The sequence below is a fragment of the Rhea americana genome, unplaced genomic scaffold (assembly GCF_003343005.1).
Source record: "Rhea americana isolate MKP2758 unplaced genomic scaffold, rheAme1 scaffold_275, whole genome shotgun sequence".
In the NCBI taxonomy this organism is placed as follows: Eukaryota; Metazoa; Chordata; class Aves; order Rheiformes; family Rheidae; genus Rhea; species Rhea americana.
Window position 1 is genome coordinate 536888 of NW_028186396.1, and position 27851 is coordinate 564738.

General features: G+C 37.8%; 1 protein-coding gene across 1 annotated transcript in view; it reads right to left on the reverse strand.

Moving 5' to 3' along the window:
* Positions 1-27851, reverse strand: part of SYNE1 (spectrin repeat containing nuclear envelope protein 1) — a 313359-nt gene that overhangs the window by 149600 nt on the left and 135908 nt on the right. Inside the window, exons 45-58 of the mRNA XM_085308428.1 lie at positions 26782-26989; positions 25925-26037; positions 25095-25300; positions 23824-23979; positions 22341-22632; positions 21376-21548; positions 19025-19334; positions 13771-13935; positions 11923-12279; positions 7178-7314; positions 4786-4963; positions 3853-4035; positions 2166-2309; positions 1669-1824 (exon numbers count right to left, since the gene is read on the reverse strand). Of these exons, the coding sequence (XP_085164554.1) occupies positions 1669-1824; positions 2166-2309; positions 3853-4035; positions 4786-4963; positions 7178-7314; positions 11923-12279; positions 13771-13935; positions 19025-19334; positions 21376-21548; positions 22341-22632; positions 23824-23979; positions 25095-25300; positions 25925-26037; positions 26782-26989 (2778 nt within the window). The remainder of the gene's footprint in view (positions 1-1668; positions 1825-2165; positions 2310-3852; positions 4036-4785; positions 4964-7177; positions 7315-11922; positions 12280-13770; positions 13936-19024; positions 19335-21375; positions 21549-22340; positions 22633-23823; positions 23980-25094; positions 25301-25924; positions 26038-26781; positions 26990-27851) is intronic.

The window sequence follows — 27851 nt, forward strand, 5'->3', positions numbered from 1 at the left end:
CACACGCACATATGAATTGTCCGAACATAATATATAAATGAAAATGTCAAAATGTCTGCTTTTGTCTTCTATATGTAAAGTTTCATCTGTCTCTGCCTCATTTAAAGCAGATGAAAATTTCTGTTTATCTTTCTACCTTTTTWAAAAAAAATCTGGTGAATCATGCCTAACTAAGCTCCATATCAATGCCGCAAGTGAAGATAACTTGTAAAGTCTGTCAATGCACAGGACAGATATAAGCCTGTGAAGATACGCCACTACAGCAACATTACTTTGTTGATGCTTGGGATAAGACTTATTTTTCTCAATAGCTCCTGCTGSCATATCCGTTTTTCTGGAAAATTAGTAACACCGAAACACTGACATGAGAAAGAAAAAACGCTCAAGTTTACCAGACTTTTCATTGCTATAAGGCCTGAGATTAACGAATCCAGAGCACAGTATAGTTTACTTTGCGACAGAGAATTAAAGTCAACTCAGTGAAACACGATGAGGAAATAACAGAGGTGAGTCTGTCCTAAACTTCTATGGCTGCCCAAAGAATTTTGGGATTTCTCACACATACTGGATCATATATAYCCTTTGTCCCAGATGCCATCCTCTCATTCTGGCCTCTCCTAGAAATTCTGCCGTCATAAGCTAATGTTAGTTACTCATGTGTCTTTCCTCTTCTCATTTTTTAATTATGAAAAATTATTATGGCTATACATACAATAATTTTCAGTATGTCACACCGCCTTAGATATGCTTTATAATTTTTATTTCTACAGAAAAGATAGTAATTAACAAACTAGTAGTTACTCAAGGATAAATATTTTATGAATTGAGTTAACTCATAACACACTTTCAATATCCTAAATTATCCTCATTACAGTAGTAACCAGAAACCTGATTCAGTATCAAGCCTCCTTCATGACTGATACTTTGTGAAGAGTAACAGTCCTGATATAAAGACCTTTTAATCTGCTTACATAGTGGAGACAGAAAGAATATCAGGTGGTGAAACATCCTGTCAAGTACCACTCAGTAGAACAGACAAAATTTAACCTAACTCCCTTAGTTTCTAGTGTACTGCTTTAGACTTTGGCCTRTTCCTCTCCCTGAATCTTGAAAATCAGCCTGACAGATAACAATTTCTTTCTTTTCTTCTTCTTTTTTTTTTTTTTTCCAAAAATAATGATGAAGACCAATCTATCAAGTTTTAGACAAGACTCTTAGGAAGCCAATAATAAATCATCATTATAGAATGCCATGAAACAATAACATTTCCTTATAAAGCTTCTGTATTTTAAAGAAAAACAATGTCTAAGTTTTGAAAAATACCTCTTGCAAATGCCCTGATTACTAAACTAAATTATCTCCAATGCTTTAAATAATCAAAATTGTTATTGCATGGGGGAGGGGAGAATTACTGTATAATGAAGTACTTATTTTTCAATTACTTTTCAATCAAAATACATTTAAAAAATGCATTTCTGTTTTGTCAGCTGTTCATGGAATTATCCAGGTCCTTACTTCCCACTCTTTAAACCCAGTGCAAAAGACAAGATAGGTCAGACATACCACACAGCAGATGAGCAAGACAGCTGCAGTATTTCACATTTCAATCTTTTTTTCTCCATATACATCAAATGAACTGCTTAAAAGCACATATATGGGGTGCATTACCTTTGTCAGGTTGCTTAGGGTAAGGTATTGAGAAGACAGCTGAGACACTCTGCGCATAAAGCTTTTGCTGACAGCTTGCTCTTCACACAGCTGCTGAGCTTTCTCTTTTAGCCTGTTGAGCTGATGCTCATGGCAGCTTATTTCCTCAAGGACAGACTGTAAAGCACAAGCATGTTAATATTAAGAGTGGATGCAAGAAAGCACACAACATAGAAGCATGAAGCCCTCATTAAAAAAAAAAAAAACAGAAATGACAAATGACAAGCATGCTGAGAAAGACACACCATATAGCAACAGCAATGAAGTAGCATGTCATGAAGAATGTGGAGAAGCAACRCCTGGTTGTAGAGCACTGTCAAAAGCAATGCTTGAAACCAGCTTCATCTTATTTAGAGGCCACGAGGCCAGTATGATCAAGGTTTTACAAGGAATGAATAAGACTGGAAGGATGGGAAAGGAAGGGCTGGCTGTATTAAAAAGGCTCCTGGAGAAGCCACCTGTAACTTCTGCTGTTCTCTCCTCTTGGAAGGAAGATCATAGAGTCGACTACTACTTCCTTGTACCATCTTCTCAGTCATGCTCAGCCACTCCTGCAGAGGTTCAGCACTTACTTCAAAGTCCTTCATCTGGATCTTTAAGTTCTGGGAAGACACGTAATGCACAAATTTATAAACAGTCCTATTGCATAGGATGCAACTAATGCACAACCTGCAAATCAAATACACATGAAAGATATACTACTGAGGTGAAGTAACRTTACTCTGTTCCTTCCCATCTCACAAAAAAAAGTTGAGAGAATACCTCTTCAGGAGACAACACAGAGGCAACAATTTGGGATAAGTCTACACAGTTGAGGGGAAGCCAATGCAAATTTTCTCTGAACTGAAAGCTTTATAAAGCTTATTAGCTTCGACTCAACGTAAGTCTGACTCACATAGCTAAGACAGTTTGAATCTAGTCTGGAATGAGAATTACTTAACATCTGCCTGTAGTCATTCTCACTGATCCCCATTCAAAGGGATGCTGTCATTCCTAAGGGCTGTATGGCTAAATTCAACCCCTGTCATCGTTTCTGATTATATTTTTAGTGTAAAACTGTGGTTGTAAAAATGTGTGCATAATGTGTATGTAGGCATTCCCTTGGTGTCTGCCTATTTTTATTATAGGGTTATTCTGCATACCAAAATATTGTATCTGAAATAATTCATATGAAATAGAAATATATAGTTCCTGTGCCATAGTTATTCCTATTGTTAGATTAATTTTGCTTTCTTTTTTAGCCATAGCCTTATCACTTAAATTAGATATCAGAATAAAAGAATTAGCCTATGAGAATGAAAAATGCCAGGCTCAGAAAGATTAGCCTCTTACAACATCTTCCCATGGCCACTTTGAGATGCAGAAAGGTAAGTCCTTACCTGAGAAGCTTATTTGAAAGAATTTACTACATGACCTATTAAATCAATTAATTGAAATTTTTCTCAGCTAGCTAGACAGCACTGGTTTGAAATAGGAATGCCTAGGCAAACTTTAGCTCTCCTATGTTATGCAAGGAATTCCAACTAAGACCTTTTGACCTTAAAGCCTATGACCTTGAAAGAGATTATGTTTTAAACATATTTACCTTCTCTGCTTGTTGAATTGTGAGTTCTGAACAGAGAAGGGCACTGGGGCTTATTCAAAAAGTTGCTCAAATGAATCTTCACTGCATTTCACTTGTTCCCAATAAAAGACAAAGTTAACYCACTGTACTGGGACTAGTCAGTCAGCAATAGTTTCAGAACTCTGTGTTAAGGAAAGAGTCCTTAAAAAAAGACAATGTCTTTTTAATGTGTTTTAGTTTTCCAGTATATTTTATAACTCAAGTTAATGAATTTGAGCCACTGCTCCCTTTGCCTTCTTTAGTTACTCTGAACAATATCCTTCTGCATGAAACACCCGTTTAAATCAAAAATAAATCATATGGTAAGGATATAAATAGATATAAGTAAAATGTAAACAAAATGGAAGAATGGGACTTCTTGAGAGTAGCTAAGTAGTAGTTTTGTCACATTATAAGCAGTTACAGCTGGCTATATGGGAGACCTAAACTGTAAGGAGCTCTACCAAGATGTGTGTGGTCTGAAACAAAAAGCAAAGAGGCAATTTAGATCCCATCTTTTCCTGCTGTGGCAAGTTTAATACCTCCAATGCAGATTCCTTTTGGTGAAGGGTGGTGATAAAATTTTTCCAATCTTCTTTAGCAGTAGCAGCTTTGTCCTGGATAACTTGAGCCTTTTCTTTTGGTAAAATAGAGCACAGTAGTTCTCCTTTGGATGCTACCATGTTTAGCCTATGTTGCCCAGTCTCACTTTCTGATAAGAATTCCTAAAAATAATAATGAGATAATTGGCTGTATTTAGTAAAAGCTTTGTTTTTTGTGAACTTCTGGTCCAGGAAAGGTCAATGGCAGAGCTCCCAGAAAATTCAGCAGACACAGATTATTGTTTCTGCACATTAACATATTAATTCATCTTTGGGTGCATTCCATTTTAAAAGATTTAGGGACAACAGATACCTAGACCAGAAGTGTCATGTGTCTAAACAATGTACATACTAAAACTCTAGGATTACCTGAGAATATGTTTTGCACTTCATGAGACAATGACCTGTCCTTTAATTGGGCATTATATTTCTTTAAATGTTCACGATACAGCAAGTAATAACACTTTTGTTTCAGGGAACCAATATCCTGACACAGTATGGTTGGTAACTGCTAGGGTAATGGCCAATTTCGAGGTGACATACAAAATGAAAGCCACTTGTCCTTTCAACGACTGAATAGCAGTATGGACTAACAGGTGGATCTTGAGCTAYGTCTAATGTGTGTGACTTATCCTCTGCATCCTTAACTTAGCTTCCCTTGTTCAAAGTATTTGTCTTCACAGAATACTTGCACATGCTGATGTGTAAGAAGTATATGGAAACATTTATGTGTAAGAATTATCTGAAAACTTTATTACCATATACAAATAGTTTAATATTCRTAATCTTCAAGTTACCTCCAAATTCAATCTGACTTTTATATTAAATCAACCAGGTCTCCTGTAGATTAATATCTTGTTGCTTTAGAGTTACCTGTATTTTCTGCAGACTTGCTGAAACTTCAGTGATATTTTGAGGCATATCAAAGCATTTGGCTGTGGTGATTTTTGCATTGACTAGCCACTGCTGGAAATCTCTGAAAGCTGTCCGAAATCTTTGCTGCAAGATCTGCTCTTTACTCTGACATCCTTTTGAAGCCTGCAGACAGAGGCTGGGTATATCACATTAGGGAAGCACAAGATAGTAGAAGGAGGTAAAGAGAAAAGGTAGGATTCCATTAGGTGACAGCAATTATTTAGTTCTCTGAGACAAAATGGTAAGGTTAGGTTAACTTGGAGTCCTCTTACCAACTTTAAGTACTTAACTGAGGCATCAGGAAATCCTTTAGAATCTTTCAGTTCCTTAAAAGTGAAGCATGTAAATTGGGACATAGCTGTCATAGATACGACAGAGACAAACACTTCCAGAGAGTGATTGAGCTCGCCTAAGCGTGAACTGTTTCCACAAGCCCCTTTATCTCTCTARGGACCGGACGTGCAATCCACAGCAATTGCATTTCTAATTTACGTGGCTTTGCTAGGTTCATAATGTTAGAAGGGATCAGTCTAAGTCATTATGTCCTTCTTTTGCAGCCACAAAAGCCAAAAGCTACAACCTCTGCAAGAACTAACAGAATCTTGCGTCTGAAATGCAAGCACAACACTCCAAAGTAAATCAGCTAGAGCAACCTGAGAAAGCAAAAGTGTAAGTAAACATTSGCTTCACTGTATCAGCTAGTACTTTAATAGGAGTGAAATTAGGGAACAAATTAAGAAAAATAATCTAAATAACTGTTACAGCTTGTTCTCCCTTTCAAGCAAATGAACTGTGGGTCTAATTTTCATTCTGGATGTCATCTCCAGACATATGGAGGAGAAGAAGGTGATCRGGAGTAGCCAGCATGGATTCACCAAGGGGAAATCCTCCTTAACCAATGTGATAGCCTTCTGTGATGGAACGACTGGCTGGGTAGATGAGGGGAGAGCAGTGGACGTTGTGTACCTTGACTTCAGCAAGGCTTTTGACACTGTCTCCCATAACATCCTTCTAGATAAGCTCAGCAAGTGTGGGTTAGACAAGAGGACAGTGAGGTGAATTGAGAACTGGCTGAAAGGCAGAGCTCAGAGGGTCGTCATCAGTGGCGCGAAGTCTAGTTGGAGGCCTGTGGCTAGTGGCGTCCCCCAGGGCTCTGTACTGGGTCCCATCCTGTTCAACTTTTTCATCAATGACCTGGATGAGGGGACAGAGTGCCTCCTCAGCAAGTTTGCTGATGAAACCATGCTGGGAGGAGTGGCTGATACCCCTGAGGGCTGTGCTGCCATTCAGAGAGATCTGGACAGGCTGGAGAGTTGGGCAGAGAGGAACCTCATGASGTTCAACAAGGGCAAGTGCAGAGTCCTGCACCTAGAGAAAAATAACCCTAGGCACCAGTACAAGCTGGGGGCTGACCTGCTGGACAGCAGCTCTGCAGAGAAGGACCTGGGAGAGCTGGTGGATGACAAGAGGACCATGAGCCAGCAATRTGCCCTTGTGGCCAAGAAGGCCAAWGGTMTCCTGGGSTGCATTAGGAAGAGTGTTGCCAGCAGGTCRAGRGAGGTGATYCTGMCCCTCTGCTCAGCCCTGGKGAGGCCTCATCTCGAGTACTGTGTCCAGTTCTGGGCTCCCCAGGACAAGAGAGACATGGAGCTATTGGAGARAGTCCAGTGTAGGGCTACGAGGATGATAAGAGGGCTGGGGCACCTGCCCTATGAGGAAAGGCTGTGAGAGCTGGGCCTGTTTAGCCTGGAGAAGACTGAGGAGGGATCTTATCAATGTGTATAAGTACCTGAAGGGAGGATGTCAAGGGAATGGGGACAAACTCTTTTCAGTTGTCTCATGGGACAGGACAAGAGGCAATGRGCAAAAATTGAAACACTGGAAGTTCTGCCTGACTGTGAGGGGGAATTTCTTCCCTGTGAGTGATGGAGCACTGGAATAGGTTGCYCAGASAGRTTGTGGAGTCTCCTTCTCTGGAGATCTTCAAGGCTCGTCTGGATGCAACCCTGTCTAACATGCTCTAGGTGACCCTGCTGAGCAGGGAGGTTGGACTAGATGACCTCCAGAGGTCCCTTCCAACCTTACTGATTCTATGATTCTGTGATTCTAATTCAGTTTCTTATATGTATTTCTCTTGTAATAGATCAGGTGTGGACATACACTAATTTCAGCTGACATAATCTGCCTCTCAGAAAAAAAACAAATTGCAACTTTTTACCATCTTTATTGCCACTAAAATCAAGACAATGATTCTAGCTATCATTTTCTTCTATGATTCTGATTAGTGATTTCTTAAAACAAAACSCAAACACACATGAGATGGATTAACCACAAAAAGATAAATGCCTACCTGTTATACTCCTTAATCAACCCTGAAACTTTTGAAGAATGAGCACTCAAATCTCTGGAAAATCTACAAAGGTCATTTAATTGAGTCTTGATCTCATCTGTCATATGCTCAGACTTTGCTAGAGCATCCAAAGTTTCCTGTTAAAACAAAGCAAATACTAAACAAAAACTGCGGTATGAAAAGATTCTTGTCTGCTGTATRTTATAATTTAAACCGAACACATCTTAAATTCTTTGTACTATGTGGAAACATTATTCCTAAAACCTACATCTATGCAGAATCCAAATGTCAAAAACTTTTAAATATATAACATTAAGAAATTGTTTTAACACCTTATACTATCTGGAACTTCAAGTAAATGATGTCCTGTGCCATTTATTTTGAAACAGAAAAGAGTGATTCCCTTTACTACAACATAAGGAACCAAAATAAACACGATTGAATTTATAAAGTTGTTTAGGCATTTCTTGCTCTAGTACTTCCCCAGACACAACCCACTAGTAATTAATTGGAAAAACATACATCTAAAAAGAGGATCCACACTGGGTGTGTTAGGAATCTAATTATGATTTATTTCAAATGATTGGAACTAGAAAGTCAAATTACCTGCACAATCAATGAAAAAAAAGAAAGACCCCTTTAAGGGTAATTCTAAATACTTAAAACAACCTAGAACATGAGTACTTTAAGATTAAGAACAAAATATATTGGGTATTTTAMGTAAAGCAACTTATAAGCCTGAATCTCACTTTCAAAAATGGTTAAAAGTTACTGTTGAATGTGGCATTGCTGCTTATAAAACATCTGGGCATTTTTTGAACACCACTCTTTTTTCATCATGAATAGGACCAAGTAATAGTAGTCAAGAAATTTTTTAACAAAATCATTTGAATGTTTATGGAAATTTAAGGTCAACTTAATTTGTGATCTATGCATTTTTTTGAGATTTTTGAGATTTTGAGATTAYTTAAACAGTCAAACCTACAGAAATACAGAGATTTGTGTGAAATTATGAACTTCTGGAGACCAAATTTCTGGACACTTCAAATTTTTTTAGCTCACAATATTCACAAAAAAAAAGCTTAAGKTATACATTTGGTTTTGATAGATATGATATTATCTGTTAGCTGTGTACATATGAAAATACATACAATTAGGGAACAGTACGTATCATACAGTTAGCCTGCTTGCCTGAGTTTAACATGCTCAGTACAAACTATTTTAAGTTGTATCCAAAAAAGGGAATATATGCACAAAGCTTCTAACAGCTTCAACATTTTCACARCAGGTTTCAAAATACAGAAAGGACAGCTTCTTACAATCCAGTGAGAGTGAATGGGTTACTGGCTGTCACTACCGCACTGGCAAGACTCTTGATTTGGAGACAGCTAAGCCTACAAAAAAGTGCCATCGTTGGCTTAGCTCAAGGCACTAGGAGAGATGCAACAAAAGCAGTCCTCATGCTGGTGTCCACAAACACCCTCACTGCAGTATCCTGCCCGGTACTCYAGCATAATTCGCAAAGCAGAATTTGCCCTTCATCCCACTAGAAGTTAAAATCACCAGCCATCACTCTTAAAATACCCGGGAGAAAAGACAACCTTCTACCTAGTTATATTCATCACAACAGACGTTATGCAGCACAGACAAGCTAGAGCATTTAGTGTACATACATTAATGTACATACATCCAAGTGCCAAAATAGAAGTATACTTACAAACGTAAGAAACTTACCATGTGAAAGCAAGACAGATTAGAAAGGGGACAGGGGAAGTGGGACAAGAAAGCCCCCAAACATGTTTTTGAACATATACAAAAGAATGATTGAGAATATACATAGTAAACAGCTTGTAATTATCTATAAGCACAAAATCATATGTTCAGGACACTTACAATTTATGTACATGAAAATATACACAGAGGATTTTGAAAATACCATTGCCTCACATTCTATATTACAAAGATAAAAATGCTCACTRTTCCTCACTGTGAAGTATTCATAACCCTGCAATAAACAGGTATCTGTTACATGTCCCTTTATATAACTCAGAAGTAAAAACAAATATCAGCAAGAGTCTAGCAAGCCAGTCAACGAGTTTAGTAAGAACAGCAAATGGACAAAAGCCAAGCAGTTCAGCTAATGTGTCTACTACACACAAGCAACCTTGTGCTCTTCTCAAATTCCTTTTCCTGAAAAAGCCTATTGGCAGAGTTGTGGAATTAATTTTAAGACTATTTCCTGTATTTCAGAGCAAGTAAAAAGGAAAAAAAAAAGACATGTATATTGCATCTTCATATGATCCGAACTGCCAGAAAAAAGTCTGTTTTGAGAAAAAGAAAACTGCAACGCAGCTTGGATACAAGTCCATAATCAGGGCTTCATTATATTAATGTTACTGTAATCTGTTTGGATTTACAGTAACTAAGTCCAGAAACATTTTGGATGTGTTTTATATGTACTAATTTTTGTTTGTTCTTATGGGTATGAAAAAATATTTTGCTTGAACAGACTTTAAGGACTCCTCAGATTTATATTATTCRTGCTAAAATTATTGACTTAAAGTAAGTTTGAAATATTCACACGGCTGGTTTGTTTCAATACCGTATAAAATAGCATTTGAGTTAAGTAATTATGTAATAGCAATGATGCTTAGAAATAAATGTAAACTCACTACTTTTTGTTTATCTTACTATGCTAAACTATATACAGGACCTTTTTTTGAAAGTATTAGGAATGACAACACAATGGCCATTATTTAAACACAAGATGTCATATATTCTTCATATCCATATAACCACCATAACGAAAGAGTAACAACTTTTTTTTAAAAAAAGAAAATGTGCCCAACGAGTATCACAGAGGTTAAAATTGCCGGTTTTCAAACAATCTATTCTAGCAACTACTAAAAGATTATTCTGATGATACACAATTTTATGCATCATCTATTTTTGAAAATGGGAATATTTTCCTTGAAAAGCAGGGTACATTTAACTATACATATTTCCATACAGACACAGTGAATCACTGATAGTACTGGTGCAGCAAGTTGCATTTTCTTTTGAATCTGACAACTACCAAAATAATTTGCTGGTTTCCAAGGGCAGAATCTGTCGCCGTTATATTGCATAAACCCATAGGAGCAGAGCTTGAGTCTGGGCTACCAGAATGAGCTTCCTAACCCTGAGAGTTAGGAAATACATTTTTAATCTGTGACCTTGGCTAACTTGACAATRGAATCACTGTGAGACAACAGTAATGGAAGGCTTCAGTGCTATTGTACGTTCACAATGGGACCTACCCCTGAAGTCCAGAAATGGAAGGATCACTACCCCACTTCCTCTAGCTATAAATAAAATCACATAGTAGAGCTGTGCATAGCAATTCTTGAGTTTCTTCTGCATTTTACTCACCACTTACAGTTTATATCTTTATAATCTAAATAAAGCATTGTTACACAGAGCTACARTACATATACAGTATATATAGTACTAATAAAAGCAAGATCCTTACATCTCTCCTGGGAATTCCATGAATTTAGTACTTCTCTGTCTTTTAAATAAAAAAGTCTGATAATTGCTGCTGTGTACTGATGATAAATCCAAGTCTTCCCTTACTTTAAGAAAACATATAACCACAGAAGAGATTGTGTATTTGTATTATTACTTGCTACAGTGTAATGTCAGCTTTATTTTCCTCTTACAGTTAGGTGCTGGCAAGCAGGCAAGTCAGTTCTATAAATCTGTGTTAGGGGATTCTGTGAAAGGGGAAGCCACAGAAATAACTTGGCACAAAAACTAGAGGAGATTTATAATCTTAGTTTAAAGACAAGGTGTCCTGAGGGTTTTATAGTATTTTTTCAGTCGAGGAGTCAGAAAAAAGCARTCGCATCTCTCTCTTTCTATACTACTTTATTGCAACACTTCCCTGTAGTGAGAGAGAKACTCTGTGTCTTTTCTGGCCATCTGTGATTCCTAACAACAGAGATACATACATGCATAGTGTAGTTGGTGTGCAAGTTATCTTAATTGTTGCAAATATATATGYGTATATATAAATGTGTATGTGCGGATATTTGTGTGTATGTATGGGATACATACACATGGAAGTTCTGCTAGAAGACAGGAGGGGGAACTGCCTCTCTGTTTCTCTAAATCCTACTGCATTCCTGAGCAAAGCATAAGGAATACACAAGCACAGCAACTTCTAGGATCATTTCTTTAACAAGAAATGACTAGAATGGGASAAGATCTTAACATGCATGATGTGAAGGGCATTTCAAGAAACAGGAAGAATAAGCTCAGTACACGCCTCATGAATTATAGGAAAAGAAATGGCTCCAGCTGCTACTTAGCTTTTAGAAAAGCTCCACATTTCCCTGATCAAGCACTACTCTGACTTGAAACACTGAGGAAATTGGAACAGAAGTTCAGAAATAGTATGTTAGTTCCTTCCTTTTCTTCRCGACAAGCCCCACTTTTAATGTCTATGATCTGGGTAGCATTTGCTAAGCCTTGTGCAGTAGAGGTCAAGGAGAGAAGTGTGTTTACTACAAACACTGCTTGCTATGATTACAGTTATAAAAAGTTCCTCAGAGCAGAAATTTCGTAAACATATTTTTSTAAGTACATCTCATTATTTTCTGCTTCGCCCATCCCTTGACAGTCCTGCTTCGCAGAACTTTTCTGCCTGCAGTAGCTGTGCATTTGCAACCAGAAACTTGTTAGAAAACGAGCCAGGGCGTTACCTTTTCCCTGCGCCAGCACTCCACGAGCTCGGTGTCCGTGTGCCGGCTGTCCAGGGGGGCCAGGCGCAGCGACCAGGCGGCCAGCAGCGTGCCGAACTGCTCCAGGGCCTTTTCCAGCTGAGCGACCTGGGCGGCGAATTCCTGCTCCGACAGGGCCATCTGGCTGAGCAGATCCTCCAGGCTGCGTCGGCTTTGGAAAGCGCTCTCTTCCCACTGCTCCCAGTCTGACTGCAGGGCCTGCATCTCCGCCGCGAGGAGCTGGCAGCCGCCGGCAGCCGTGCCGCGCTTGGCCGCCGGAGCCAGCGTCTCCACTCGGCCGAGGCGGCCCGCGCCGACCGGGCGGGAGTCTAGCAGCTCCTGCAAGGCAACATTGCCATGGTAACCCGCCGGGCTGCCAGCCGAACCGCCGGGACGCGACCCACTGCAGCCGCTGCCGCAGCCGCGGCCGCAGCCGCAGCCGGGGGCCCGCGCGGGCGGCGGGGAGGCTGCAGCCCGGGGCRCGCGCTGCACCGCGGAGCGGTTCCAGCACAAATGCTTTCACGACACCCACGCTGCGTAAAGGCACGGGAAAATGCAGTGAAAAGAAAGAGTGCAGGAAAATTAAATCAAGAGTGCAGGCTTTAAATCAATCAGAGAGCAATTCTAATGGTAGCACACGGATTACAAACTTTCATTAGCTTGCGAGAGAAAGAACTTTTTTTAGATACTAAAATAATTGGTTTAGGTTAACATAGGGAAAAGAATGTTGTTCTGACCTTTTTTACAAGAAACACCAGTTTGCAGCTGATCATAGCAATTTTAAGAACACAATTGTGTTGCTCAGAAAAAGCATTTTACAGGCTACCCGTTATCTGTGATGTGCCATAATTGGTTGCACATGTTCTTTTTTAATGAATTCTTTYTAMAGTGTCTTATTTCAATCTTGCACATGCTACATGGAAATTTGGGGAGTTTTCAGCTYGAGAAGTCAGAGAACATAAATACCRTCTTAACCATGACATGCCAAAGTAAAGTTATTTATTCTCTTATTAGCCYTACGAGCTAGAAAGAACTATCTCCTCCCTTCCTTATTTTACACATGGGGAGCTTAAAAACAGAGGAAACTAAAAACTGTCCAAGTGTATGCAACAAATCTGCAATGTGAACTCAGGTATCCTGAACTATCATCTAGTAGTCCGTTCACCGGCCCATCCTCTCACGTTTAGGAGCAGTGCAAAATGCTGCCATGAGTATCTGAAAGCAAACATCAGGCATGAGCAAAATATGGGATCTACTTTAATGCTGTGTTAAGAATATGCAACTTGCTCAGACACTCATAATGCCTAGGAACGGATGGACCCATCCATACAAATGCCAGGATAAGGAAGCAAYCTTATATATTTCTCTACAGGGAGGTAACCTATAAATTTCTACTGTGTTTGGGGAGAATAATTCTTGCACTGCTTCATGCATCTCCATTTCATGCAAACCAGGGAAAGTTGTTTCTGGCTTTGATTCAGACAACTCTGCCAAGAGGAGAAAGCATACTTGGGGATGAGGGTAAAGCAGTATTCATTAGTCAGCTAGGCCACATTCCTCTGTGATGCCACTGGGCTCCTGCTCTCCCAAATTATTTTCATGTGTGCCAGTGGTTAGCTTGGGTCTAAGTTCTGATTGCACTTATTCTCTATCCTTTTGATAGGGGGAAGGGAGGAGAAGACATAACGTTGCTTAACCTTATTTTCAGCTCACTGAAATGCTATAACCATTTTAAATACACRAAGAGCAATATCCCACAACTTTCTGTCCCTGACCTGTTTTAAAGCACAGGTTCTGAATGGCGGATGATACCATGGTAAATTTTCTTACATTGATTTTGGTCAGCTTTTTCTGTATGGCTGATGTATCTCCAGATGCATCTGACCAGCGGTGCAGCTCTTCTTTTGCAGAATGGAGCCAGTCTGTGAATTCATGTACAGCATCAAGGTACAGCAAATGATCCTTCACGATGTCTTCCACTTTCCTCATTTTCTCCTATARGTCAGATGGAAAAAAATAAACTATTAAAATGGTCAAATAGTGTTTTGKATTCTGTCCGGACTTTAAGCACCCAGTGATATAAGAAAACTGGTTTGACTCTATAGCATCCATCTGAAYGCTGAACAGAGCACAACTCAGAGCAACAGAACGCAGCACTACACTGCATAAGGCTTGGTTTAGGTTGGTCTAGATGGGCATGGTCTGCTTGAGCAAAGGAAGAATAAGCCTCCTCAAAATGCATGCAAAAAGTGTCCTTTAAAACATTTTTTAACACGAAATGTATCCTTCAGCAGATGTCAAAGCTGCAGCTGTGCAGCTCTGGCACGTTTTTGCCAATATCTCTTGGAGGAGTTCTTATGGATCACCAATGAGTGAGTGAGTGCTCTCAWGGAGCAGTCTGCTAGCCAAAACAAAGCCATTATTTAGAATCACCAAGTCTCTATAAATGCTAAAGCAGAGTCACAAAGATGTTCCATACAAGTCCACAAAGAAGCATTCTGGTCTAAAGCATAGAAGGTCCTTACAGTGCTCACTTCCATCACAGTCAGCAAATCAGCAATATTTGCTGTCTCCAGCCACCTGCCTTGCACACATATGGAGGGTGCTTTCCCTGAGACATAGACAAATGACAGCTGCATGGCTCTTTCCCAATATGTTAACACAAACTGAAAGTCTTTACTGTAGCACAAGAAGGTAAAAACTAGAAACTTAAGCGCAACATCCTATGCTCTTTAGTTTCAGAGATGTATCTGCAGAGATCTATCTCTCTATCTTCTGGCTCAAGAAGAYAGAAATAACTGTTATTGTATTCTTTTCCTCCTTTGGTACTCTTCCCTAAGCCTCTGTGGAAAACAGTGTACTGGTCCAGATGAGCCTTCAGTTTGATTTTGCAAAGTTGCTCCTGCATTCGTATACACTAACAGGAAAGCCTATCAAAGCTAACCAACAGTGAACTGGGCCAATCAAGTAACTTTTAACTCCTGTGTGGAGAGTCTTATTCACACTTAAGTGACTGGTTCAAATAATCTAATTGAACTTGAGTTATTTTTAAGTTTGAATAATTTAWCATGTAACTAGTGGATTTAAAAACAAAGATTAACAAGCTTTCTGAAAATGATCATCATTATTTCCCAGAATGTTTCAGACTAGACAATARATTGTTACAAATTAAACAAAGGTTACCTAAAGTTTCAAAGCTTTTACACCTTACTGCATTTTATGCAATAATAGAGTAAGAAAAATTCCATGTGGGCCTGACTTTAGACAAAACAGATRGCTGCCTCAGGCAGCAAGAGTCTCCAGCAAGAAAGGCAACCACAGGACCCTGCCTGCTTTGTTCACACCAAAATATGGTATCAGTAGTGAAAGTGGAAGGAAAATGCAACTCAATCTGCACTCTCACTGAGTCTCTTTCAGTGGCAGTGGCTTCCATGAGTTGCAGTCTATGCTCCTCTCTCCAAAAGGAAGGTTTGTAAGCTGCCTACCAGACCTGCCATCACAGAAAGAGGAGGAGGAGTTAGCAGCTTCCCCCCAGCATGTCATCTGGTAGCTCTTGGTCCCATCTTCTCTGCCTGGCGGCAACTCCMTTCCCAACCAGGCAGCCCTCCACTGCTGTTGAGTACTGCTGTCCCATAGGTGAGGAGCTTACATCAAATTCCAGGCTCCAACCTCCAAGGGAACATGAGTCACCAGGGAGGTGCCGGAAACAGAGCATACGGCTTAGACAAGCCGAAGGAGAAGCACTATGCCCTCTGTCATGGTCAAGGTACAGTTACCTGCCCTGAGTGCCCTATTGGGCCTGACTAATGGTTCATCCAGCCAAGTCTCACTCATCAGTGCTATTTAAGGAGAGCAGGTGAACTTGGCCAGAGTCTGTGGTCCATCTCCATTATAATTTCTTAGCAACTGCAATTATTAGATTAGGAATGTTAGAAAGTTCATGCCTCTTATTCTTTTCAGTATATATTCATAGATCTGTTAGTGACTTTGTTCAATCCCTTTCCAAATTGCCAATAATAACATAGGACAACAGATTATAGAAGTTTGCTCTTTGCTATATAAAAAAGTACCCCTTTGCTGTCTTCTTTTTTCTTTTACTTCTTCCTTTTTTTAATCAATCACCTATTAGATTTACTGAATGCTGTCTGGTTATTATGGGATTTGGTGACTAACATTTCTGCATTCTCTTTAACAATCACCCTTATGATTTTGTAAATGCTGACTGCATTTCCATCTCAGCTTTTTCCACTTCAAATCGAAGATTCTCAGCCTTTTTAGTTTTTCCTCATAACAGTTTCATTCCCTTGACCATTTTAGTTGCCCTTCTCTGTACCTTGTATATATCTCTTTTTAGATGCACTCTTACCTCAAGATACAAGCACACCAAGATATATAGTAGCAGAATACATGCATACATACATATGTATACATACATATTATGCTTGCTTTATACTCAGTATTCTGCATGATACCTAACATTTATTGGCTTTTTTGATATCCACTTCACACTGAGCTACTGCAGTCCTTGTCACTGGGCCACCCAAGAGAGGTTTTTATCTTCTGCAAGATTTCACCCTGCACTCCCTTCTCCCTGTCATTAACAAAGCCGTTGAACAAAACTAATTCCCACACTGTTTCMTGGAGGACTCTATTACTGACTCTTATCCATTCTGAAAAGTGACTATTAAGCCTTTGCTTTCTATACTTCATTCAACTTTCATTCCATTAAGGGACCTTTCTTTCAATCCTGTGATAACTTAATTTCTTTAATAGCTCTTTGTGTGGAACCTTATCCAAGACTGTCTGAAAATCCAAGTATACTATGTCCACTTTATCCTCTTTATTCATGTGCTTACTGACACTCTCATAGAACTCCAGTAGATTAATTTAGTAAGGCTTTCCTTTCTAGCAGCTGTACTGTATTTATCTAATAGACCAATGATATTATTTTTTACTATATATCACTTTCCCAGGGATGGCAGTCAGACTCAGGAGTCTGCCATTCCCCACAGGACTTCCTTTGAGGCCTTTTTGTAGATGGGTGTTACAGGGGTAGCCTGACCTGGCCACCTGGCACAGTGGCCACCTTGACCAGCTCTTCAGCAATTGCAGTTTGAGCATTCCTTCAGAGCCCTCAGATGAATGCCATTTACTGCTGATGACTTACTAATACATACCTCAACTGCTTAGTCTAAGACTTCCTGTATATTTACCTCAGGCTGGTCTAGCTCCTTTGACCTGCCTCCTGCAAAGAAAATGTCAGGTGTGGGAATCTCAATATTAAAAATTCATTAAACTTCTCCATTAAGGTCATATCAATCTGAGTGCATCTTTTACTTCTGCTCATCAAGTGATTGCACTGATTCTCTAGATGACATTCTGCTTTTGATAGATTTAAAGGACATTTTGCTATCAGCTTGAGCATCCTTTGGGAAGAATGCTTCAAATTCTGTGTTAGACCTCAATTTCTTGCCTACATATGACCTATTCCATGCAATATCGTGGGTGCAGAGCCCCATCCCCACCTTTCCCAGCCTGTCACCCCAACTGAGAGACTCTGGACCAGCTGGTTACTTATTGATGCCAGTCCAGGGCATATACAAAGGTAGGATTAAGACAAGAAACTCTGGAAAAGAAATATTTTTGAAAAAAATAAAAACATCTATTTTTAATACCCATTTATAAGATTTCTATTGACTTTTGGGGGATGAGGAAAAATACTTAAAAAATTAAATTTATCGATACATACCAATTTTAGAAGAACATCACTATGCTTGTTTATCATGGTCTTTTCATGCGTAAGTTTTAAAATCATTGTACTAAGTGATTCAGTTACCTTTGCATTGCGCCATCTTTAACTCTACTTAACCAAGCAGATGTTATACCAGGATGAAGCTGCACTGATCTCTAGAAATCAGATTYGTAGCTTACTATTTCTAGTTAAAAAAGAGAGCAAAAGCTCACCATAAAAAAAAAAGATTGTGTGAATAGATGACAATTAYAGATTAGCTATCTCTTAGACATCTAATATCTATGATCTATGATTAAAACAATAAAACAATTGCAATAATATTATATTTCATCTCAAAAATAAAAACAAAATATCCTCCCAAACAAACAATAAGATTCCATATAATGATTCTCCTCATCATATTTAGAAAGAAAAATGCGGATTTTTACTGAAGAATTTAATTAATATGTCCAAAATTTGACATTTTTCTATTAAATAGTTTGTTAGATCTTCTACTAATTAAGTTTGGACTTCTTTTTTATATAATGCATAGCTTAGTCATCTATAAGTCTTCAGCACTATTCTCAGCACATGACTAGCTAAATCACAGTTACGTCTGATTCCTGAACTTCTGACAATGTCCTATATACGCAGTGTTTACTTCAGTTGCACAGTGATATTAGCCTCTTATTGTGTGGCCTCTGTTGCAGATGCAAAGTTTCCCATTAGCTGAGATGATGGAGACTGTAATTCAGAACTAGTGCCACTGTCATGACTGGCAGGAGGTGTCTGTGGACTAACTTACATCTTTCCTCAGAAACTGAAGAGAACACCTGTAGAACATGTGCATGTGCTTAATGGCTTTGAACACCACAAGCTATGAGTGTATATCTTTCTCATAATAAGATTTCTCTCTCTGACATATGTTCATACCTTGTAAGGCATTTTACTCTAAGCAAAAAACAAAAAAAAAGAAAAAGAAAGAAAAGTGCAAAAGTGCTAGGAAAGAATGAAAAAGAATCAAATGAAAACGAATCTTGAAGAATTTCAGAAGTATTACCATATATATGAAACTAGGAATAAAATACATGCTCTTCATTTTTCCAAAATCAKGAACATACTAATAATTCCAATTCTCAACCTTTCTTTACATTCCAGTGAATTTTAATAAACTACATTTATTTTTTTTTCTTAGACTCCATCATAGGAACTGTAAGAAAAAACAAGACTATTCAAACACAAGCATTTGTTTAGTCACAATAAATTTAGGAAAATCAAAATTTTAGCCTTCTCTACAGATTGATGTCTAAGTATTTTACTTATTTGAAATGGTCGCCTTTGCTTTTATCTTACCTTGGCCACAACCGTGATGTCATTAAAGTGTGTTTTTAGTTCTTCTTGAGCTGCTTCTCCAAAAGAATCATCTTCAGTTTTTTCATACAGTTCCATAGCTTTTTCGGTGAGTTGATGTAAATCACCGGAGTGATCCTCTATCTCAGAAACAATAGCTTGGAAGTGGTCCAGTTGAGCAAACTTCTCCTTCAGACCAATCTGCAGTTCTATAGGATGTTCTGCTTTGTGGTCCAGTTTCTCTAACCACTGCTCCAKCTGGTTCTTCCTTTCCAGATATTCATTCCATTGGCTAATCACAGACTCTAGACAGCTTACATTAAAAAAACAAATATACAGTATAGATGAGAAGTTTTGAAAAGGCAAAAAAAAAAGTATRTTTGTACTTTAATTGATATATTCTCTGTAGTTAGGTATAATATGTTTAGAATATACTTTTTCCTCCATCTTGCTTTAATTTTCTATGTCAGCTTAAATCCAAGCTACCCTAGACTTCCTCTGTTCTTTGAACTACTACATAACTACATACAACACAACTGCTTCCCCAGTACAGGTGAAACTAGCAAGGTCTTTCTCAGACTAATGAAAAGCATACTTCAGTGTCTGTCCAGCAAAATAAAATACAGAACATTATTAGAGCTCTTCATGTAATAAATTCTCAGTCATAAAACACAGAGCAGCCTACAAAATTATTGAAAATGAAGAGATATYCCAGCAATTTTGGAAGAACAAAACAATCATGTGTTGCTTCACTTACAATTTATAAGAGATACACTCTTCTGTTATCTATCCCTCCTTCTATCAGATCTCCATATCTCTCTGGGACTTGTGTTGAGGAATGTAATTCTGATTCTGCTGGACTTAATGGTAGATAATAGTGCTCTAAAAGATCATCCAAAATGCAATGACCACCCAATTTAAATAATATTTTACAACACAACGTGGGTAAAGTCAAASTGAAAACTTAAAGCTTACCCATCATAATTTTCCACATATAATTTTATTAAAATTTTGGAAGAAAGTGAGAAATTGGTAGCACTGACTATATCCAAGCAAGCAGGTACTCTGCGGAGTTCATCCAAGAACTCCAATTTACCTGTATCATGGCTCCTACCACTAACAGTTGATATTTGATGCTCAGACACCCTAGTACTTAGATCATTTAGTGTACAGACGCACAATAGTTTTYTGATGCAAGGAAAATTTTGTTCTCATTAGCAAACTAAGGAAGTATGATCATGCAGAAGTTCACCAAGGGCCCACTTCTATCCACTAATGACTAAAATGGTGGAACACAGAGTACAACCCATAAATGAGAACAACCAGGCAGAGGCTGCAGCCAATTTGGAGGACAGGATTTAAACAGCAAATGTTAAAAGAAATTTAGAAAGATGATATCTGATGATGAAAAGTAGTACTTTGCATAGAAAGAAAAAATCAAATATACAAACATAAAATCAGGAAAAACTGTCCAGGATTAGTAATGTAGGAAAGGACTTGTAGACTGTAGTGGATAATAAACTGAACAAAATTTACAATATGATTTTGTTGGAAAGAAAGAAAAATCTCATTCTGGAATGTATTAAGAGGTATGTTGTATGAAGGAAATGCAAAATACTGATGCTTTATTCAGAATTTTTAAGGTCTCAAATAGAGTTCCRAGGTAAATCAACTTTTAGGTATTATCTTTAAGAAAAATGTAGATAAACTAAACACAGTCTGCAATTTACTGAAAGAACAATAAGGATGAAAAAGATCCAGAAACTATTAGTTCTGAAGAACACTGAAAGAATTAAGATTTCTGTTTGTCTAGAACAGAGACTGAGGCCTTCAAATATATAACAAAGTTCTCATACAGGTAATAGGAATAACTTTCCATTTCCATAGAGGTTAGAACAAGACAAAATCAGCTTAATTTGCAAGAAAGATGACACAGAGTAGATATTACAGCAATATTTTAATTAAAAAACATAATGAAACATAGAGTTGAGAAATCTTCTTCCCAAAAGTTTTGTAAAGAAAAGTTAGGTAAATATATGTCAGATGTTCTTGGTTCTGCACAGTACAGGTTCAGTAACTCAGGAAGCCCTTTCTAGATTTTTATTTGTATGAATTCGTATGATTTATATTTATTTTTACACTACCATCTCACATGAAATTTGATTCATCTATTGAGTAAAATCATTGTCTTTTCTACAAAGGGCTCCATTTTTTCAGATAAATATTTTTATTTGATGATGCAACTTTCCCCTCAGATATCAGTAACAAAGGAATGGACTCATATATGCTGCATAGTACCACTCCTTGTAAGCAAAGATGACAGGGTCTGAACTGTGTTTTCCAGGGAGTTTTACCTCTGCCAATTCACTGAGGTGTTGATGATGTCATTCCAAACATCCTTCAGCATTTGTAGYTGGTTTTGTATCACCTTTTGTCCTCCCTCACTGCTGCTTCTRAGTGCTTGTTCCCCTTTGCCAATGGCCATGTTCAGCTTAACTTCCCCATCACCTTTGAGTAAGAGGATCTCCTGTGAGGAAAAATAAATAAATAAATAAGAAGCAATAATAATTATATATATATATATATGTATGTATAAAATGTAAACTGATGGCAGGTGAAATATATATATATATATATATGTATGTATAAAATGTAAACTGATGGCAGGTGAAAGGTGTATTTTCAACAGGGAGTACCATTTTTTCTGAGCTCATTTACCACTTGAAAATGATGTCCAGTATGAATTCCTAGACATCCTTTCATACAAGTGCCTGTCCCTTGCTATGTGCTAGTAATGCAACAGCTACTCCCACAGCCATACAAGTATTTCACTGCATTGATTTTCCTAAAATATTGCCCACATTGCAGTAGATAATGAAAAGGTCAAGCTCTGCACAGAAAAACAGTACCATGCAGCTAGAGGTAATCTCAAGAGAGCCCATGGCGAGATTAGCTACACTGCTGTCTTTCCTAATAGATGTTTATCTAATCCATTCTCAAAGATCTGTGACAGATATGTCACAGCTTCTCTGTGTGAACTATTCCAAGGCTTTCCCACCATCAGAAAGCTTTTTTGGACCTGAATTCATATTTTTATAGTTGGCTCTTATTCATTAAATGTAATACTTGTCCGCCTCCACCTTAAATACCATAATATTTTTCATATCTTATCTCCCAATATGTCAATGTCACTTTAAATTCTAATCTTGTGCTTCACAACCATGCAAAGAAAGAAATACAAAAATCTTATTTTTCCTTTGATGCGATCCTCATCCAATATTAGTCTTAATGCAGTATCTTTATTTCTGTAGCTCTTTACCTGAATTTGTATCAGTCGTCTCTCTAGTGTGGCTTTGCTACCAACAGTGCTCTTTGATGATGACAGTTTATCTTGAACATCTTTCACCCATGACCACATGCTCTGTAGTGCCTCCTCCAAAGCAAGATGCTCCTGGAGTGCAACCTGACATGTTCGCAGCTTCTCCTTGACAGTTTTGACCATGTTTTGGTAACTGGTGAGATGTTGAGAGGCTAGGTGCACTTCCCTCCCTGCACCTTGTCCTCCTTCATTTAAAGCCTGTGCCATCTGTGAGAGTTGATCAAAAGATTCTCTGAAAGAAAAAAAATGGGGACTGAAAATCAATTTCATAAAGCATATAATACTATTATAGCAACTATTAGAAGTTATGAAGGCTGCTTACATAATCACCTACTCCATCAGTGATAGAATTCAGAACTTATGGAAAAGTTACCTGGGAGAGACTGAAGGGAAATGAAGCACTACGCATTGATAAATAACTTTTCCTTACGTATCATACCATYTCTTCTACATTTTAGTACTCTAAATGATCACACTAAAATCTTGATGCTGCACATTTAAACTAAAAGTTAATTTTACCTTCTTTTAGGCTGACAGATTTTCTAGTTCTATATGAACTGCTACCTTTCTGTACCTGTCAAAGCTTCTGAGTATGTAGTTTATTGTCTTTGACAGGTAGGAAGTATGATGGAAAGGTCAGGCCACTTGTCCAGGATTAGACACTGAGCCTGGGATTCTATACAAGGTTCAGTAAAAGGGATTCAGACTCTGCCCTTATACAGTCTCAGTTAATCTTAAACTACCAGACTACCCATCCTGTATCCTCCAGATCACGGGAATTTACCCCAGACCAAACTGTCTTGTATCAGTCTCAAAGGAATAGGTAGGGATGGTAGGGTGTTTTCTTTTAGCACGCTGTGAGGTTTGAACAACTGAATACTATTTTTGTTCTATCTATCTCCACTAACCTAATAATTAAAAAAGAATTTGAAAAACCACAATGTTCTAAAAAAAAGGAAATTACTTCATCTTTCATTGGCTCAGTTTGCATTCTAGAAAGATTTCACATAGCCAATGTGGCTCTTATTTGGGCTTTTTATATATAGTCAGCTTTATATGAGAATGGGTCCTGGTTACTCCTTTGGATTCAAATATCATGGGACAGAAAGGGAAAAAAAAGAAAAATAAATTAAATAGAAAAGTCTTATGTTTACTATTGTGTTTAATTAGAGATGATATGATACTTTACAGGTTTTAATTATTAATGAAGTAACATAAGCTTTTCTTAATGAGAAATTGGATCTGACATCAAATCCAAATCTGCTTAAAACTAGAAGTATCTGCATCCAGCCTCCTTTCACAGAGTATGTCCCAACGCCTCTGTCAATCTCTCACAAACACTTTCCACCCAAACAGTCTAGTTTCATTGTTGCTTTATAAGAGAAAAAAAGTGATCTTTTTTAGGAAATATGTTTCATACTACCTTGAAATCAGTAATTCTTCCAGCAACTTTTCCACTTTCTGCACCTCATTTTTCTTCTCAGGAATAAGCTGTTTGCTCTCTYCTAATGCTTCTGTGCTTATTCTTTCTTCCATTTCATGTATCAACAGGCTGAGTTTCTTGTGCTGATCCTCAAAACTACGGAACAGATAAGTATTTCCTTAAAAATATTTCTCAGATGGAGTAAAGTCAGTAAGAAGTTCACCCAGTACTTTGGCTATCTATAAGATCAGGAGAATTAAGCTAGGTATCAATTTAATGCCWAGTGAATGGGAGTTTTACACAAAACATAATTCTACAGTGACGACTAATCTAAAAATATTCTGYGACTCTCTAAAAATATTCAGTAAAATCATGGGAACTACAGTGGGAAAGAAGCCTCCAAAATTTAAAGTGGCAGTACTTTTATTTATTAGTATGTTCAATAAAGACAGCCCAAATGATAGATCTTTCCAAATGCTTCTAAAGGTTTAGACTAAGGTTAAAAAACAAACAAACATGAGTAGAACTGGGCTTTTACTCAATATTGACATATACATTTTTACGAGCACTTGAAGTGTAGTGCTCACAATTTCTCTGACAGAACATAATTGGAATACGAAGTGCTCAAAACTAAGCAAAATAGGCTCTGGCTTTTAGTGCCTATATTTGCAAACCTTTTCCTTACATGAAGGCAGACCAAAAATTTCCATCTCATCTTGCTGTTTTATCCATTACTGCTACAGTAACTTTCCTTCCAATTAGAAAGAGTTTTGAACATAATTGTGACTGAAAACATTTGAACAACCCAATTTCCCCAAATAATTTAAGARTGCTTTCCCAGTAGCTCCTTAAGAATTATGTCCATCTAGAATGGGACAGGACAGAATACATGCTGTACAAAAAGCATACTATCATCAAAGCCTAGGGCAGAACATGAAAACTCAGCATACTTTTTCACATCCCTTCTCAGAAATTACATTTAAAATTACTGTGAACTCAACTGCTGATTGGGGATCACATGAGCTAGACAGATCTTCCATGTATGTTATCCCAATCTCACACACTTTAAGCAAATCAATACCCTTGGAGCAAGAACTGTTGCTTTTTTAGTGGAGACCTCTGTTTTCTCTTAAATCTTTCTCTTAAATCTTCTCAAAGGAGAAAGCAAYGAGGACTAGAGTAAACAATTGGCAATCATTTGAAATTGTGTCCTGAATTTCCACAGCCTGAAGATTTCATTCAGCCTATCTGAGACTACTTGTATTACTCACCTTCCTAGGTCTGAAGCACAAGCTTCCAGGGCTTGCTTATCTTTCAGACACTGGTTGAGAAATTCCTGGAATTTCTGGGTAGACTTTTCTATTTGCTCCTGGATATGACTCACAACTGGTTTGGGTAAACAAGCATACAAATTTTCTCCTTCCTTACAGGCAGCTTCTAATTTGTTCTGTCCCTCACTAACAGAGTCCAGCACAACCTGTGTAATGAAAGACAGTTTCAACATGCAAGATGTAATAGCTAAAGATAAGCAATATTTCTACTAGAAGCAGTCAAATTTCCCCAAGAAGATGAGACTCACTTCTAGCTAAAGGACAAATTCAAAGCAGATCTTTCAAATAAAAATTTATAAAATGGTTTTAATATTCACAGAGTTCAATGTTCCTATCTGGTCCAAAGGCAACAGTTTGCAATAAATGGACCAGCATATGATCTGCTTGTGCTCCATCCCACCAGAAAACAATTCTGAGAAGCTTTGACCTAAGCATTAATCTAAAGGACAGAATAGTACAAGAAACAATAGGAAAAGGAAAAGAAGATAAAGAAGGGGAAAAAATAAAAAAAGATTAAATATCAGAAACCAAAATAGTTTAGTTATATATGTATATATAYATATATTTTCTAGAAATTAAAGTTTGATCATCTGAATGGTGAACATACTGGTTTCCCTATATTTCCCCTACAGTATACGTTGCTGTGTTGAACGATGTTTATGTTTTTGAAAAAATAGTGGTAAACACATCCATAGCTATAAATTAGAGTTGTAACTAGATAAATATGTTAAAATAGTTAATTACAATTTTTTTTGATTTGTTAACTATACCTGCAAATCAYGAAGCTTTGCCTCTATGATTTTGCTGTCTCCAGACCTGTCAGATGATTCTTTTACTGTAGTCTTCACACCAGAAAACCACTCCTGGAATTCTTGCATAGAATCTTATTTAATAAAAAAAAACACAGAGAAGAGAAAATTCTTTCAAGAAGAAGCATTATTGACAATGATGTTCATCTGTCTTCCACACTTTCAGGAAAAGCCTGCAAATGCTAAAGTGATGAGTCTCACTTCCTTCAATGATCTTGGAGGCTGGAGGGTGGGACTCATTTCATAATATGTTAGATGTTTCCAGTGTAAACATCTAAATTTGAGCAGTCAGACTAGGTTCCCCTTTACAGTTGATGGGAAAAGACAGGTATTTCTGGCTGTGATTTATCTGGCCCAATTTAACATTGGATAAATATCTCCTTTAAGATTAACTAAATGTCTATTTCTCTCTACCAAGAAGCCCAGGAAGTAGCTCAGATGTAGACATTATAAACATCTTCATTTGGTTAACTCCTTCTCTGAATGGTAAACACATAAAGTGTATGTATTTAATACTTAAATGAAGAAGTGGGAATCTATGAGAATGTGAGGCAGCAACAGATGAACTGAAGAAAGGCAGAACTGAGCTTGCCTTTCATGAATGTTAAATGTTTAAAGATGAATTTTGTTTTTGCAAAATACATTGTTTTGCAGCAGAAACAAAATGAACACTTAGTAACAGAAGTTTCTGAAAGGCAAATACAAAAATAAAGTTGTAACTGCAAGTGACATCACTGGAAATACTGGTAGGCTGTTCTTTGGCCGAATGATTCATGGCTGCGGGCTAACGGCTCATATTAACAAGCCTGAAGACTCACTGAGGAAGTGTTTTTCCAGGGACTCCTGCATGCTGGCCAGTGTCCTGGAACAGAGTTGATTCACAGCTTCATACTTCTTTATTAATGAAGTGACAGCGCCACCAAGAGTCTCCAGCTCCACAGAGTGGTACTTGCGACAGAGGCTGTTGAGGTTCTCCTGGGTCGAGTCAATGCTGCTCTGCTGAAGCTGAAGGTCTCTCTGTGTCTCCTGAGAGTAAAGTTACAACACAAATACTACATTTCTGAAGAAACAAGAGAACTATTTCTTTTCCTCAAGCATTCCTGCTCCTCTCACATGCTCCTTCCTCCTATGGTCTATTGCAAGCCCTAGACAGAGTCAAGGAAAGGTACTGGACCATGTCTCCCAAATTTCTCAAATGAGGTGGATCTGTGAAGCTAGAGTCAGAACAGAAATAGGAAATATGATCTTTTTCCACACTTTTATAGTCTATTTTAAAAATAACAATTTTCAAGACATAATGAATAGCCTTATTTATTTTCTGCAAAGTCTGATAGGACAGGTAAGATGCACTAAGCCACTGGTGTTTGCTGGGACTTCTGAATGAAAGGGAGCTTTTATCTGTCTAGAGAAGAACATTTACCCCCAAATTAAATTTGAATTCACTGGCATTAATGTGTTGTTCAGGWTAAAAAAAATTCCACATGTCTTGTCACGTTAAGATGTACATAATCATATGCAATCAAGAGACCACTAGGATGGAGACAAAAGAATTGCTACATATGAGGACTGATGAGACCTTCTGAGGTAAAAGTTTGTGTTAAACTACGTTCAGTCAGTCTTTTACTTTTGTGAGTTATAAATTCACAAAAATTTCAAGAGGGTGGATGCACATGTAAGCATGCTGAAGTAATAACTGAAGAGCTCAATGTAATGAAATATGTTCTTACCACAATAAAGACTGTGCTATTCCTTAAAATTTTCTAAAAGGTGTATAATTCAGTATGAAGTTGATAGATTGGAAATTSTGGTCACTGGTGGAATTTCTTCAAGAAAATGACTGTATTGTTTGCTAGTATTCTAAGATCTAGACAACACTTTTTTTCTCATC